The 18,364-nt window shown below is 44.6% G+C and overlaps 1 protein-coding gene across 3 annotated transcripts in view; it reads right to left on the bottom strand.

The window, feature by feature from the left end:
* HOMER2 (homer scaffold protein 2) overlaps positions 1 to 18,364 on the bottom strand; it is a 225,916-nt gene that overhangs the window by 58,175 nt on the left and 149,377 nt on the right. For all 3 annotated transcript variants that reach the window (XM_068275365.1, XM_068275366.1, XM_068275367.1), the window contains one exon: positions 15,416 to 15,552. In XM_068275365.1, the coding sequence (XP_068131466.1) occupies positions 15,416 to 15,552 (137 nt within the window). The remainder of the gene's footprint in view (positions 1 to 15,415; positions 15,553 to 18,364) is intronic.

The following is an 18,364-nucleotide window of genomic DNA, read 5'->3' as shown; positions in this document are numbered from 1 at the left end:
GCCTAACTGTCCACCCACCCGGCTACCTGGCTACCTAACTGTCCACCCACCCGGCTACCTAACTGTCCACCCACCCAGCTGCCTAACTGTCCACCCACCCACCCGGCTACCTAACTGTCCAAGGGCTACCTAATTGTCCGCCCACCCGGCTACCTAACTGTCTATCCACCCGTTTGGCTTACTGTCCACCCACCCGGCTCCCTAATTGTCCACCCACCCCCCCCCGGCTACCTAACTGTCCACCCACCCGCCTACCTGGCTACCTAACTGTCCACCCACCCACCCGGCTACCTAACTGTGCACCCACCCGGCTACCTACCCGGCTACCTAACTGCCTACCCGGCTGCCTAACTGCCTACCTGGCTACCTAACTGCCTACCTGGCTACCTAACTGCCTACCCTCCCACCCGGCTACCTAACTGCCTACCCTCCCACCCGGCTACCTAACTGACCACCCTCCCACCTGGCTACCTACCGGCCCACCCGGCTACCTAACTGCCTACCTGCCCACCCGGCTACTTAACTGCCTACCCTCCCACCGGCTACCTAACTGCCCACCTGGCTACCTATATGCCTTCCCTCCCACCTGTCTACCTATCTGCCTACCCTGCCCACCCGTCTACCTATCTGCCTACCCTGTGGGGAAATCTGCTGACAATCTGGTTGCAATTTGTGGGGAAATCTGCCACCAATCTCGTTGCAATTTGTGGGGAAATCTGCCACCAATCTGGTTACATTTTATTGGGAAATCTGCCCACAATCTGGTTGCAATTTGTGGGGAAATCTGCCAACAATCTGGTTGCATATTGTGGGGAAATCTGCCAACAATCTGGTTGCATATTGTGGGGAAATCTGCCAACAATCTGGTTGCATATTGTGGGGAAATCTGCCGACAATCTGGTTGCATATTGTGGGGAAATCTGCCGACAATCTGGTTGCATATTGTGGGGAAATCTGCCGACAATCTGGTTGCATTTTGTGGGGAAATCTGCCGACAATCTGGTTGCATATTGTAGGGAAATCTGCCGACAATCTGGGTGCATTTTGTGGGGAATCTGCCGCCAATCTGGGTGCATTTTGTGGGGAAATCAGATTTCTCCACAAAATGTTTGGGTGGGAGGTCCGAGGCCCGTGGGGTTGGAAGGTCGTGGGGGGCCCATAATTTTTTTTTTGCTATGGGGCCCAGTCATTTCTAGCTACGCCCCTGCTAGCTGACTTGGGGGTTGATTCACTTTGTAGGACAAGATCCCCACACTTTGGCCCAATAGGGCCCAATCAAAGTGCGGGGATCTCGTCCTACAAAGTCACATGGACCTGACAGGGTCCAGAGTAGGACGATTGAAGCAGCTGTTCGTTTTGGGGGAGCGCAAGTTAAATAGTAGTGCACGATACAGCAGTAGCGTGCCAACTTTGAAAAGTTTACTTGCGCTGCCACACTAAGCTGTGCTGCTTGAGCAGTGTAGCTTAGTGAATCAACCCCTACTGATTTGTCTGTGAGGCAGATGTAGCCATAAAAAAAGCCACACCGGGCTTCCGAGCCATAGGTTCCCTACCCGTTATATAGGCTACTAGTGTGTCACCGCCGCCAAAGCTCGCATCCACGCCCGCCCGCAAACACACACGCCCCCGCCCTCCTGGCTCCATTGTCCTCTTCCTTCCGTGCGTCATCCTCCCAGCTCTGCGCTGTGAGTCCCTGTTGCGCTAGCAACCACAGGGACAGCGCAGAGCAAGCCAGCTGAACTGCCGCACATGCGCAGCTCAGTTTTCACACTGGGTTTATCGCGACACTGCGCTCACAGCTCCAGTATATATCTTTACTCCAGGTTTGTCACTCAAAAAAAGAGGAAACACAAAAACATAGCATAATACTGTTTGGACGAGTATTCCCTTCCCAAAACACCAGGTGCTCCCAATGAAAAATATCCTTGTGTATCTCCACACACATGCAGTGTCTCACAGGTCCTCACCATATAACGTGGCTGCCAAACCACAGACAGCTTAATGCGCCTTATACTACCACCAGGTGTCAGGTGCTCTTCCTGCTTCCCAGCTATCCCACACACCAGTACACGTGGACTCTCACCTATTTAAATTGCCATCCACATTATAAGACAGCAGCAAGCGCTTGTTTTATATCACATCGGCAGCCTCCTTCCAGCAGATAGATCCACATCAGAGCAGGTTATTCATACCACCTATCAAACTGAAGGACCTCTCATAGCGTAAAAACGTACTTTTATTTAAAAGATTAAAAAGTAGTGCACTCACATGATCCAAAATTATACACGCATAGTATAAAACAATGTCCTCCACGCCAGTACTCTCCACACCCGTAGCTCCGCCCTACGCGTTTCGTGCATGCGCACTCATCAGGGGCTGGAGGTGTGTAACGGACTGGCGTCTTAAATCCTATTCCTATCGATGTTATTATCCAATACGCATGCCAGCCCATCCTAAAGATGGCCGCTACGCAACTTCCGCCCTCATCTCCTATATATGTAATGGCAGGGACCTGAGCCTATCGCTATACGCCATGTCAGACAGGGCGGGGCCTGTAGCCGCCCATTGCGGCCAACCCACCGCACACTCATACTAGTGCAGGATCCGTCATTCAGACGGCAGATTCCGTCATTGTGGAGACGGAACCCCGCCCTCCAGCATCATCTCATGGCCTATACACTATCCGCCCACCAGCAAACCTACACATTTGATTGGTCAGCAAACTTATGTGGCTAGAACCTAATTCACTAGAACTCTTCCCTTGCTGCTATCTCAATCCTCATTCGACTAATATTTAAACCACTCCTCAAACCCCCGATAAGTTCAATTACATTATGATGGTATGTCAACATTAATCCACAATTATGATAACATACATAATGTTTTAAAAAATGGAAACCTATGACAAAAGATACAGATTAACAATTAGGTGGCATATCATATCATCTCCCCACATTATTAGCACCATACCGACATTAAATCCAAAATAAACGACAATAGGCCACCCCATGGAGCCTATCCGTGCACGTGCGGAGCACAATAATTGTGCACCTCACCCGCACAGACCCACCCTGCCCCCAAAGTACAACCCACCACTAATATACAACCCCCCAGGAATACAAGCCAGCCCAAATACCATCAAGAAAAAACATACCCATCAAACCCAATTACCCATGGCGGGATGCATGCATGTCCCAAACAGGGGCATGCACCCATCCCACCCCTAATCATCAGAAATAAAACAGTTCAAGTCGAACTCGACATTGAGCCCCCCAGGCTGCAAGGACTTCAATTCATATATCCAGCGTGATTCCATCTTGGACAGCTCCCTCACCCTATTGCACCCACGCCACTGAGCCCGCAGTCTATCAATCCCACAGAACCTCATCCCTCTAGGATCACATCCATGTTTCTCAGAAAAATGTTTTGACAAGTTGTGTCCAATGTTACCTTTTTTAATATTACGTACATGCTCTCCAATTCGTTCTTTGAGCCGCCTAGTGGTTCTACCGATGTACTGGTACCCACATGGGCACCAGCACATATATACAACATGGCTAGTATTGCAGGTTATGCAGTCTCTGATCTGGTACCTTTTATTGTTAACCTTTCCCACAAAAGCTCCACCCCTCTCAGACCGTGCCTCCCTACACCCAACACAATCCCGGCATGGAAAAAAACCTTTGTTTCCCACCAGGTCTCCCCTGCTAATCTTTGGCCCATCGATGAAACTTGGAACCAAAATCTGCTGTAGATTCTTGGCCCTCCTATATATAAATCGTGGTTGTGCCGGTATCTCTTTTCCCAAAATCCTATCTGCTTTAAGCACATTCCAATGTTTTTTAAAGACTCTTTCAACCTCATTGTACCTGCAGTTATAATCCAACATTACCGCATAATCATATGTATTATCTTTCTGTCTCCCTTCACCCCCCTTTGTGACCATACGTCCCCTATCTTGCCTCTCAGTAGCATCCCGTATCTCCACTAGTGTTTCCCTGTCATAACCCTTCTCTACAAACCTCTCAATTAGCATATCTGTCTGATCCCTAAAATCAATCACCTCCGTGCAATTCCGTCGAATCCTGTACATCTGCCCCTTAGGTATATTTGTCAGCCATTTTTTATGATGGCAACTCGAGTATGGGATATACCCATTCCTGTCTGTTTTCTTAAAATGAGTCCTCATCTGTAGTTTGTCCCCCTTCCTATATAGGTCCAAATCCAGGAAGCAAATTCTGTTCAGATCGGATTCCGCCGTAAGTTTAATCCCTTTCTCATTAAGGTTGAGCCACTGTATGTACTCTATCAGCTCACTTTGGCCTCCCCTCCAGATAATACACAGGTCGTCAATATAACGAAACCAGTGTTTCACCCGATTACTCCTAGCATCATACAGAACACTCCTCTCCCAATCATCCATAAAAATATTCGCCAGACTGGGAGCGAACTTCGCCCCCATGGCACATCCCGTAATCTGTCGAAAATTTTTTCCAGCATACCAAAAATAATTATGACGTAATACAAAATCCAATAGCTCCAAAATAAACAGAATTTGCTCCCCCTTCAGTGCACCCTCCCTTACTAGACTACTTTCCACTGCACACATTCCCTGATCGTGTGGTATTATAGTATATAGTGATGCCACATCGGCTGTCACCAAAATGTCACCTTCCTCCAGTACAATCTTCTCCACCTCCTGGATCATCTGTTTTGTATCTTTAATCAAATACGGGAGTCCACTCACTACAGGCTGCAGGAATCTGTCAATGTACTCCCCCACCCTCTGATTTATGGACTGGATCCCACTAATAATGGGTCGTCCTGGGGGCTTAATAAGGTCCTTGTGAATCTTAGGGTTCTGATATATTACAGGCACCCGGGGCACATCTATCAGGAGATATCTAAATTCCGCATCATCAATTATCCCTTGTTCCAAGCCTTTTCTTAAAATATCCCTTAGCTTTCCCTTGTACTGGCTGGTCGGATCCCCCCTTAATTTCTCATATGTGAGGCTATCCCCCACTATTCTGTCCAATTCCTCAACATATTGGTCCTTCCTCATCACAACCACCCCCCCTCCCTTGTCTGCAGGTCTGATCAAAAGGTCCTTCCTTTCTGCCAATTTAAGTGCTGTTATCAATTCTCCATCCTTCCTCTGTTCACTCAAATCCTCTAGGTCAGCTACCACAAGTCTCTTAAACGTTTCCACCGTGTGGCCTATACTATTAACATTGGGGTTGAATAGGGACTTATTCCTAAGGCCGGTATGCACATACTCTGGCACCATTTTCGTCCTACTGTCCGAGCCTTCCTTTCCCAAAAAATACTTCTTTATATTAAGTTTTCTAACATATTTCTGAATGTTAATATACGTACCAAACTTATCAAGCCCCTGTTTCGGAGCATATTTTAAACCCTTGTCCAAGATGGCCACTTCCTCAGGTTTGAGCTGGACCTGGCTGATGTTAAAGATTCCCTTCCCCTTTACCTCCTTTATCCCCTTTACCTCCTTTTTTCTTCCCCCCCCTCTGCACCCTCTTCTATTCCTCTCTTTCTTCCCAACCCCCCCGAATCCACCCCTCCCTCCCTGCAATAGGGTGAGGGAGCTGTCCAAGATGGAATCACGCTGGATATATGAATTGAAGTCCTTGCAGCCTGGGGGGCTCAATGTCGAGTTCGACTTGAACTGTTTTATTTCTGATGATTAGGGGTGGGATGGGTGCATGCCCCTGTTTGGGACATGCATGCATCCCGCCATGGGTAATTGGGTTTGATGGGTATGTTTTTTCTTGATGGTATTTGGGCTGGCTTGTATTCCTGGGGGGTTGTATATTAGTGGTGGGTTGTACTTTGGGGGCAGGGTGGGTCTGTGCGGGTGTGGTGCACAATTATTGTGCTCCGCACGTGCACGGATAGGCTCCATGGGGTGGCCTATTGTCGTTTATTTTGGATTTAATGTCGGTATGGTGCTAATAATGTGGGGAGATGATATGATATGCCACCTAATTGTTAATCTGTATCTTTTGTCATAGGTTTCCATTTTTTAAAACATTATGTATGTTATCATAATTGTGGATTAATGTTGACATACCATCATAATGTAATTGAACTTATCGGGGGTTTGAGGAGTGGTTTAAATATTAGTCGAATGAGGATTGAGATAGCAGCAAGGGAAGAGTTCTAGTGAATTAGGTTCTAGCCACGTAAGTTTGCTGACCAATCAAATGTGTAGGTTTGCTGGTGGGCGGATAGTGTATAGGCCATGAGATGATGCTGGAGGGCGGGGTTCCGTCTCCACAATGACGGAATCTGCCGTCTGAATGACGGATCCTGCACTAGTATGAGTGTGCGGTGGGTTGGCCGCAATGGGCGGCTACAGGCCCCGCCCTGTCTGACATGGCGTATAGCGATAGGCTCAGGTCCCTGCCATTACATATATAGGAGATGAGGGCGGAAGTTGCGTAGCGGCCATCTTTAGGATGGGCTGGCATGCGTATTGGATAATAACATCGATAGGAATAGGATTTAAGACGCCAGTCCGTTACACACCTCCAGCCCCTGATGAGTGCGCATGCACGAAACGCGTAGGGCGGAGCTACGGGTGTGGAGAGTACTGGCGTGGAGGACATTGTTTTATACTATGCGTGTATAATTTTGGATCATGTGAGTGCACTACTTTTTAATCTTTTAAATAAAAGTACGTTTTTACGCTATGAGAGGTCCTTCAGTTTGATAGGTGGTATGAATAACCTGCTCTGATGTGGATCTATCTGCTGGAAGGAGGCTGCCGATGTGATATAAAACAAGCGCTTGCTGCTGTCTTATAATGTGGATGGCAATTTAAATAGGTGAGAGTCCACGTGTACTGGTGTGTGGGATAGCTGGGAAGCAGGAAGAGCACCTGACACCTGGTGGTAGTATAAGGCGCATTAAGCTGTCTGTGGTTTGGCAGCCACGTTATATGGTGAGGACCTGTGAGACCCTGCATGTGTGTGGAGATACACAAGGATATTTTTCATTGGGAGCACCTGGTGTTTTGGGAAGGGAATACTCGTCCAAACAGTATTATGCTATGTTTTTGTGTTTCCTCTTTTTTTGAGTGACAAACCTGGAGTAAAGATATATACTGGAGCTGTGAGCGCAGTGTCGCGATAAACCCATTGAAATACATCTTATGCTTGATGACTGATGCTGCGATCCAGAGGACTTATTGTTGGTTAAGTAGAAGACTTTCATAGATAATATCCATTGGGACAGTGATCTAGTGAGCGCACAAATACATTGTTTTTTGCAGTTTTCACACTGACACAGGGACAAATGAGGACGCAGGGAAAGTTAGGGATTATTATATAGGATTATTGCTGTCACATAGTATGCATAGGCCTGTTTCCACTACACGCAGATTGGATGCAGAAAAACTGACTCCGATAAATGCCTATGGGAAAATCTGAATCAGAAAGATTGCGTTTAGTGGAAACAGGCCCAAAGACATTCATTGTAGTCAGTTTTTCTGCATCCAATCTGCGTGTAGTGGAAACAGGCCAAGTTCAAGTGCAGGGTTCAAGTGCAGTGCAAACAACTGTGTAAGCACTACAGTGAAAGTAGTGCTTACACAGTTGGATGAGGAGGGAAGGAATGGCAGGATCCACAAGCCCCAAACCTGGTGCACTTTGCGAGCAGCTCCCATTCCTACCCTCCACATCCAACTATGAAAGCACTATTCTCACTGTGGGCTCTATCTTTTTGCACTGCACTAATACTGCTACTGAATCTTGTCCACTCATTTTTCAGTAACTAAGCTTTCTTATTAAACTTAGCACGGTGCTTACTCGGTTGTTGTTTTATGAGACATAAGGGGGTTGATTCACTAAAGCGTGCTAACTCATAGCACGGCCACGCTAGCGGTTTGCGAGCATTATAACGTGCGTATTGGTTGTCGCACGTGAAAATTTGCGATTATGCGCAAAAAAACGTTATGCAAAACGCTAGTGCGGCTATGCTATAAGTTAGCACGGTTTAGTGAATCAACCCCATATTGTTTAACCTACTCATATCTACTCTCACCCCTATGGAAAATCGATCAGAAAGTCGATCGAAATCAGATTGAACATGTTGAATAAAATCGATCTGGCAGGAAATCTGCCTGAAAATCTCATTGTGTGTGTACTAGGCATAAGTCAGTCAGTAGACGCAGGGTTGTTATTGCTAAACAAACCAGCAAAGCCATAGGATAAGTAAGGTGCAGTTGTTCTTTATTTTGTAAATGGTTGCTAAGCTAAGCACTTGTCAGACAAATATACAAAAATCAGTGATTGTTTACCAGACTCTGAATCATCCTGTCAGACACAAACATAATGAGCTTATCCTATAAAGCAGACACTCCGCTATAAACACTTGAAGGGGATGACATGTGAATTGCATCACTTCCATCACTACAGGTTACACTATTGAACAGTGTTGTAATGAAGCAGCTTTGTGCCACTGGAAAGATCACAGGAGCAGCATCAACAGGTGTCAGTATTGATCTGCGTTGCAGTAAATCTACACATCAGTTCACAATGGCAAATAATCCCACCAGTAATGGCTTCACAAAAGGCTCTAGTCTACTCTATAACAGCCCAGTATAAAATAAGACACGGAAAACAGTTATTCCAATACACACATGAATGTTGTAACACACGGTGTTGTGGCATACAGGGGTAATGTAAACTAGCCTCTCCTAGTAATTATGTGGATAATGGCCTTTTAGGGATGCTATTGTGTGAGCAATGTGATCTTATATAGAAGAACCATATGTCTTAATGACACTTTATTTAAGGAAATAAAGCTCATACATATAACTGTGACTATACTATTGTCACTTTCCTCTCCCTGATTTACATTCTGACATGTATCGCATGGTGACATTTTTACTGCTGGCAGGTGATGTCAGTGGAAGTAGTTGCTGCTTGCTTTTTTGGCAGTTGGAAACAGCTGTTATTGCCCGCAATGCAACAATGCTCCCACAGTGCGATGTCAGCACCATGGTCTTGACATCACACTGTGGGAGGAGTTTCAACACAATATCAGCCATTCAGAGCACCCTGATGATCCGTTTGAGAAAAGGAAAAGATTCCTCGTCGGAAAGGGGGTATCAGCTACTGACTGGGATGAAGTGAGAGGGATGTGGAGGCTGCCATTTTCTTTTCATTTAAACAATGCAAATTGCCTGGCTGTCCTGCTGATTATCTTTTTTTTTTTTTTTTTTTTATCTGCTTCTTCTTTCACATACACTTTACATACACTACAGGATGCACTGGCATCATTCCCACTGCCTGCTGTGTTTGCATCACCACCGGTCCACTCAAACCCCCTCCCCCCCAGTACTCCACCGCTTTTATCATCATCTGCGCCGTCACTGCTTGTCACCACTCACCCAGAGACCAGAAAGCATGGGGCCTCCTGTTGGTTTGTAAAGTAAAAAACCCAAATAATATAATTTGTCCATTTACTGTCCAGTTTTGTGTTAAACTGCGTTCAGGTAGGAGCAGCACTTTTTACTTTAGGAGTGTACCAACCTCAATACTTTTAGCCATTGGCCCTAAACAAACATGCAGATCAGGTGCTCTTGCCTGAAGTTTGACTAGTCACATGCTTGTTTCTGCTGTGTGATTCACACACTAACGATGCATGAAGGATTAGCATGATGCCAGACAACTACTTGTTTAAAAAGGAAATAAATGTGGCAGCTTCCATATGCTTCTTACTTCAGGTACCTCCATTTCAATGTGCTGCTAGATGCTACAAATGTTGAAAAAGTACATGGTTTGTGCACAGAACCTACAAAGATTCACCTTTTCTTGCATACAGAATTGGCTCTTTACTTTCCTACATGCCTGCACAGAACAGAACATTCAATTCCACGTCCTTTGCATTATATTTAGGTGTACAGTTCTCTCTCTACATAGGCTATAAAGGCCAATACAGACAATGAGTAACTTGCATCCAAAAGATCACCAATAATCATTTTGGGCAACAGTTTGATGATGGATCGCTCTATAGACCTACATCTCAGCTTCGGGGGAAGCAGACGCTCACTATGCAAAATTCCTATCAGGGCTGTGGAGTCGGAATTGGAGTTGAGGAGTCGGAGCAATTCCTGGGTACCTGGAGACAGAGTCTGAGTCGTGGTTTCATAAACTGAGTCGGATGATTTTTGTACCCACTCCATAGCCATGCAAGGGCTGTGGAGTAGGTGTCGGAGTCGGAGCAATGTTGAGTACCTGGAGTCGTAGTTGAAGGTTTCATAAACTGAGGAGTCCGAGTCAGATAATTTTTATACCGACTCCACTGCCCTGATTCCTATTTCTATACACACTTTAGATTTTCATCACTTAAGAATACTGGTCATTTTGGGCGAAAGTCCAGAGTATGTAACAGCTCTCGGAGAATTGCTATTTGTAGGCAAGCAGCATGTCTGTACAGCACTTGTGCCTAAACGCCAACCCAAAGTCATTATGAATAACCATTACGGGTATAATAATTAGGGGTGGCAATAATTTAAAGCGGACCTGAACTCAGAACGTCCTGTCTGCTTAAAAAGACACACAAAAGCATAATAACCTTTAAACTAAAAACATTTCATTGTTACAGTGGATACAAATCCTACAATAAAGCTGCACTGTTTCTACTTCCTGATTCATGGAGGCAGACATATTGTTAACATCCTGTGTTTTTAAATTCGCTTATTTGCCATCTTTGCCATGGAAGTCAGGTGACACAGGGGAGAGCTCAAATTACAACTTGTAATTAGACCCAAATGAGGGCGAATTAAACAGGCTAAACTCTCTAAATACATACAGGGTGCATTTCTCCATGTTTTTCTTCTGTCCTGTGCAAGAGTTCAGGTCCACTTTAAAGTCGGCATAGAGCTGCACTCAGTAAAAAGCCTTGCATCACTACTTCTGGGTTAGAAACTGGTAAGAATGTGCAATATAGATAGTAAGAATATGATGAAAATGCATTCACCTCTCCATTTGTCAATGGAACTGGAGTTCCAATTTAGCCTTAATCCATAGAATAGATCAAACATGTTAAAACTAGAGAATATTTATGACTTTGTATAGTTATATGGTGCAGAAACACTGCAGCACTTCACAGAGACAATGAACCACACATCAATCACTGTACCTCAAAAGGGACTGGTTTTGAGTGGAAACCAACTGGTCTACCTGCAGTGTGAGTGGAAATCTTGGCAAAACGCACACATTTCATGCAGTTTCCTTGATAAAGTTCAGACTCGGGAGCCTAGAGCTACAAAGCAAGTGTGCAGGCCACTTAAAGTGGGATTAAACGCCCCACACTAACATTTCAGTACCTATTCTTAGGCACATATAAAAGATAATTTTAAACTATCCCTCACGTTTAATAAGGTTTACATTTTTACCCTGAGTGTAGAACAACCATGCATTTCTCTCACAGCCAGCAATACAAATGATTCCCGGACAACAGAAGCACTCTGCCCATCTGCCCTTTAAAGTGAACATGAACCGAGTAAAATTATTTCAAATAAAGAAAATGATGTACCTACAAGTGAATATTACATACTTACCTCAGCATCACTTCCTCTCAAGAGCTCATCACTTTCTTCTAACAACAATTCATTTTAATTTTGACAAGATGTAGTCAGATTTTTCCCTCTGGAAGCAGAAAGTCTTAGGACCCTGTTTCACTATATTAGTTGCTGTCAGTTATAACTGAAAGGACAACTGATGTGCAAGGTAATGTTCATGTCTCCCTATGGCTCAAGCGATATTACTAGTTAACGGAGTGCTTACTCGGAAGCGGTTATGGGGTCCTCGCCATTTTTAAAATGGAGGCCAGAAAATTCCACCGATCACAGTGGACAAACAGGACGCGGGAGAGGGGAAAGAAATAGCTGAGCAGTCTATGTGGGAGGTAAATATGACATGTATGTTTATTTAGACTTTTATTATTAAGTCCAGGTTTCCTTTAAGGAACAATTTTATTTTTGTGAAGTGAAGGTCGTTACAGCTGGAAAAATACATTAGACCATTTTACTGTTTATGCATTGTTTTGCATTTTTTTGGTTGCATTTTATTACCCTGATCTGAGGAGATGCACACACTTATTTGTCTGGCATTAATAACAATAACAAGCACAACTGTTTAGTGAATTCTGTATTTTGTATTTCTGACTAGAGAACAAGGTAGTTCGTTTTTTTCTCAAACAAAAATGATTGAAAAGATCATATATTCTGAACACAATATATGCTGATTTGTGTCTATGTGAAGCCTGGATACAGAAATGCAGGCAATGGTGAGACAAGGGCTGAACTGTATTTATAAAGGTTTGTATGCTTGGTGTGCTGAAAGAACAGAAGATTCCTAGAGCGATTTCTAGAGAGTGATCGGAGACAATGCTGCCAGAAATAAAAGATTCCTTACGGCTTTTTATCTCATATATGAGCAGTGAGCAATGTCACCTTAATGTATACTGACTTTCCAGCCAGACATTGCTCATACTTCTGCCCATGGGATAAGCCGAGTGTATTTTCCCTCCTAGATGTACGACAACCATGTCCCCTCTCAAATGGAAGTGACAATAGCTGAAGGCTCCCAATAATGTATCAGAATTCTAGTTATGTCTGAATCAAATAAAAAACATGCCGTAATGTGGAAACAACCAAAGCAGGCTGCCTGCAGATGCATGCATGCATGATGTAAGATTTTATATTCAAGTGCATTCCAAGCACAGCTCTACATCTATAATCCAATAGCATAGTGCCCAAACGCCAACTTCTTGTGTCACAACGCGTCTCTGTAGCAAAGACCATGGCTGGCGCAGCAGTTATTCAGCAGATAAAGTATTTGGCAACATTTTATCAAAGAGTTTATATAAAGAAACGCAATACTGGCTACTGAGCATCTACACAGAACAAGGTGCAAATGAACTAACTCTTATTAGTTAAATTCATCTGCATGTGAAATTAGAGGACTGTCAACTAGAGATGGTCAGTGAGATGCTTTAGTTGTTGCATATTTTATGTTAATTTTATTCAAATCATGCAGCTTGGAACTGGACCGACATCCACAATGCTTTTTCACTCCCTCCAGATACTTAGGGCCTGTTTCCACTTGTGCGGTGGGAATAGCCGTGGAAAAAATGTGCGTGCGGATGCGAATTTCGCATGCGGTTGTATGCGAATTTCCATGCGAATTCGCATACAATTTCGCATAGATGACTATGTATGCGAATTTAACCTTGGCAGTGCCTGTGTGCTTTTCCTTTGTTTCTATGCGAAATCGTATGCGAATCCGCATGCAAATTCGCATACCAAAACCGCATGCAAATTTCCTATTAAATACATTGTATGCGAATCGCATAGCGGTATGTGGTATGCGAATTCTGATGGCTCTGTCGTGCAGATTTTTTCTGCACAGAAAAACACTCAGAAATCCTGACAAGTGGAAACAGGCCCATCCACTTGTATTGCCTATGCGAATCTGCATGCAGGAAACGCATGCAGATTCGCTCTAGTGGAAACGGCCCTAACACTTCCCCTCTCCTCCTCTTACCATCTAACACGTCTCCCAGCCTGCCTGCCTACAACTTCTAACACTTTTGCTACCAAACTCCTCCAGCTACTAACACTTCTCCCTACCTACCCCCCCCCCCCCCCCCCACAGATACTAACTTCTCCCAGCCTGCCTGCCCACAACTTCTAACACTTCTGCTACCAAACTCCTCCATCTACTAACACTTCTCCCTACCTACCTCCCCCCAGATACTAACACTTCTCCCTACCTACCTCCCCCCAGATACTAACACTTCTCCCTACCTACCTCCCCCCAGATACTAACACTTCTCCCCACCTTCCCCCCCCCCCCCCCAGATACTAACACTTCTCCCCACCTACCTGCCCCCAGCTATTAACACTTCTCCCCACCTACCTGCCCCTAGCTAACACTTCTGCTACCTACCTCGCCCAGATACTAACATTTCTCCCAGTCTACCTCCTCCAGCTACTAACACTTTTCACTACCTACCTCCCCTAGGATACTAACACTTTTCCCAGTCTACCTCACCCCAGCTACTAACACTTCTCCCCACCTACCTGCCCCCAGCTACTAATACTTCTCCCCACCTACCTGCCCCCAGCTATTAACACTTCTCCCTACCTACCTGCCCCCAGCTACTAACACTTCTCCCCACCTACCTGCCCACAGCTACTAAACACTTCTCCCCAGCTACCTGCCCCCAGCTACTAACACTTCTCCCCACCTACCTGCCCCCAGCTATTAACACTTCTCCCCACCTACCTGCCCCTAGCTAACACTTCTGCTACCTACCTCGCCCAGATACTAACATTTCTCCCAGTCTACCTCCTCCAGCTACTAACACTTTTCACTACCTACCTCCCCTAGGATACTAACACTTTTCCCAGTCTACCTCACCCCAGCTACTAACACTTCTCCCCACCTACCTGCCCCCAGCTACTAATACTTCTCCCTACCTACCTGCCCCCAGCTACTAAACACTTCTCCCCAGCTACCTGCCCCCAGCTACTAACACTTCTCCCCACCTACCTGCCCCCAGCTATTAACACTTCTCCCCACCTACCTGCCCCTAGCTAACACTTCTGCTACCTACCTCGCCCAGATACTAACATTTCTCCCAGTCTACCTCCTCCAGCTACTAACACTTTTCACTACCTACCTCCCCTAGGATACTAACACTTTTCCCAGTCTACCTCACCCCAGCTACTAACACTTCTCCCCACCTACCTGCCCCCAGCTACTAATACTTCTCCCCACCTACCTGCCCCCAGCTATTAACACTTCTCCCTACCTACCTGCCCCCAGCTACTAACACTTCTCCCCACCTACCTGCCCCCAGCTACTAAACACTTCTCCCCAGCTACCTGCCCCCAGCTACTAACACTTCTCCCCACCTACCTGCCCCCAGCTACTAACACTTCTCCCCACCTACCTGCCGCCATCTACTAACTTCTCCCAGTCTACCTTTCACCAGCTACTAACAGTTTTTTCTACCTACCCCCCCCCCCCCCCCTCCCTAACTACTAATAATGCTCCCAGTCTGCCTCCTCCAAGCTACAAACTCTTCTCTCAATCTTCCTCCAGCTACAAACCCTTCTCCCTCCCTAACTCAGCAATTAACACTTCTCTTATTTGTCCCTGCCTAACACCCCCCCCCCTACACACACACACACACACACACACACACACACACACACACACACACACACTCTGCTTAATGCAGTTTAGCATATACACCCACTTGTGTCAATACTAACTGAAGCTTGATAGGTTTGCTCTGGGCAACTGCTCCATACTTTCTCTGCCCCCGTCTTGATCAATCAGTACTAGTACAAGTAGTATTAGAGCGTTACCTTTGTGCAAGGGCAGTTTTTAATTTATCGTTTTCAGCCTTCAGCTCTGCATCAGGGGGTGCATGGCAGGCTTTTTCATCATCCGTCCCATTTACACTAGACGCTCGAGTGGACGATGGCGTTTCCCTCCCTGACTCCTAAGAAACAAAGGAAAGGAAAAAAAAAAATCAAGACCAGCAGAGACATGGAGTATCAGGCCGCACACACACCTCAGATATAAATCTTTGAATCTTACATGAGACATACATAACCTCTTTTTGGTTAGTAACACTACTCTGCAGGTTTTATATCTGGCACAATTACAGGGGGAAAGAAAAAGCACATCGGAGATATGCGATACTATAAACAAATATAGGGCACTGTGCAGTACAAATGTAAAAATACAGAAGCTATCTGCTGATTAACAAAATCCTGCAAACCTATAGATTTTATTTAAAGAGCCCCTGTCACAAATAGACACCTATAATATGATAATATTAGTCATATAATGCACATTTAAACCATAGTGTCTGTAAAATAAGTAGAAATTATGGATCCCATCGCCTTCATCAAGCCACGAAAGTTGTAGTACCACTGCCAAGAGCCTCAAGCTGGGGGAACTGTGGTTCACTTGAGGCTCTTGGCAGTGGTAATACTACTTTCTTGGCTTGATGAAGGCGATGGGATTCATAATTTCTACTTATTTCACAGACACTATGGTTTACATGTGCATTAGAGAAGTGCATCACGGAATGAAGCAGGAAGATGCACTTCTCTAACAGAGAGACAGGGGTGACCCGGAAGTTATAACATAGCCAAGATGGCAGCCGCGATTTTTGAAAATTGAAATCGAACAAAAAATATTTGGTGTAGAACGGCAATTCAGGTATCAAATGTCAGAGGAGAGCACAAGCTACAGAATGGTATGCATCTTTAAGTACTGTGCAGTACTGGTTAGAGTCTTAAAGGCATGCCCATGAGATGTGCTCATAGTTCCTTTAAGAAACTTTAGTTATCTATGCAAAAGAGCTTCTCTAAGATCTTCCACCCAACTTGAGTCAAAGACAGTCCTGTTTTCTGAAGCACTTATACATAAAAGAAACAGTGAGAGACAGCTTCACATAAGGTTTTACTGCAGGGGAGTTCAAAGGGTCACTAGCTCTGCTCTGTTTCATAGTTTGAAATAGAGTGTAATTTGTAAACTGCAAATGACAGAATGATGCAAGGTTATAAAAGCTATATAATAAATAAGCTATATAATAAAATAAAAATGAGACTTTTCTTTGCTACTAATGTTCAATTAACTATCTGTACTACACACAAAATTCATTATATTATAGGGTTTTTAGCTTCAGTATCACGTTAAATAGATTTGATAGCATGATGTAGAATCTGCACCCCAAGTTTTATTACTGAGTAATACAAGTACATCCAACATTTCGGTACCTACATGGCCCCATTATCAAGGTAATGCACCTGTGCACATCACTGTCTGAGCGTGCCCCAATGCTCAGTGTGATGGTGAATTCCAGTAATACTATCTGAATGCATCCCCAATGGCTGGTGTCAGCCTGCAGTTCTGCTATATAGCACGACAACAAATTAATTTATTTTAACACACATAGGTACATGTTTTTTCCCACATTTCGTTGGAGCGTTCCTCCATACCTAGAGTAACAGTGTAACTGACAGACAACAACATGGGGAGCAGTGGCGTAAGTAAGGAGCTTGGGGCCTGAGTGCGAGTTTTACATGGGGCCCCAAACACTATTGATATGGAGCCCCAAAACCTACCAAGGACATCTGCAGTGTCAGAGAGGTGTATTTAGAGTAAGGAAACAGTTTGCTAGGGATTGCCACTATGCAATGCACACAGAGGTGTTTATTACCAGAACAGCACCAATAAAAAGCTAATAAGATGGATGAAGGAGGGCCCCTCTGGTCCAGGGGCCAGGGTGAGGTCGCAACCTCTGCATCCCCTATTGCTATGCCACTGATGGAGAGAATACCATCAGTACTGAGCTCAAGCAGTACAATTAGCAGCCTTTCTAATTAGCAGCCTTTCTGATTAGCAGGAGATGAATAATAGACCAACAATACAATAAAATAATAGATAAAGAACAAGTTCTGGATTGGTAAAATCTTCCAGTTAGATCAGGTTCAAAATGAAGATTCTAAAAATCCATATTATGACAGGTTTTCTTTAAGCATAGTGGGATTGCAGAGAAGAGGATTTCACAGTATATGTTTTCAGCACTTGAGTACTGTGGATATTTAATGCCTGTAATCAGCAGCAAGTCACAGTTCCAGATACGGAGAGTTGCCTGTTTCATGCGTCAAGAGCACATTTGCGACATCAGAGATACTTTTACAAGTCAGGCATCTACGGGAGGAGAGGCTCTTATCGGTCAGGATGTGGGTTCAGAAAATGATAGGAATTACTGAAGGATTTTTCAAGCTTTCATGTCAAATTACAGAGATGTTTTAACAAGTATGGTACAGAGGATGGCTTCCGATTTGGCAGAATCAGGAAAATCTGGATATCAAGCTGTTATATTAGCTGCTAAGATGCATGCCAGGTCTATTACACTGTGCATACTTATAGAACTCCAACACAAGTTAATAGATTCCATGCTAGCAGAGGCTTATTAAAAATAGTAGGAGCATGGCGCCTTACTGTACACACAGCGCACAGCTTTTCTGTACACAAACCTTCAGCAATGGCCACAGCTGGATTAGAGGACAAAGCATACCACGCTATTCCTGGCCATACACACTTACATGGCGATCAGAAAATCACCCGGAACACAACAAAGGAATTCAGCCTGCAGCCTTATATTTAGAACGTTAATTGAAGGAACTCTGGCACAAAGAAATAAGGGTTTAGAAATACACCAGCTTTTTTTATTATTTTCTTTTCTTTTAAAGACATTCATTCAACATTCACATTAATGTGGCACTTTGAGCCCC

The sequence above is a fragment of the Hyperolius riggenbachi genome, chromosome 3 (assembly GCF_040937935.1).
Source record: "Hyperolius riggenbachi isolate aHypRig1 chromosome 3, aHypRig1.pri, whole genome shotgun sequence".
Taxonomy (NCBI): domain Eukaryota; kingdom Metazoa; phylum Chordata; class Amphibia; order Anura; family Hyperoliidae; genus Hyperolius; species Hyperolius riggenbachi.
The sequence above is the reverse complement of the archived record's forward strand: the minus strand, read 5'-3'. Positions and strand labels throughout refer to the sequence as shown.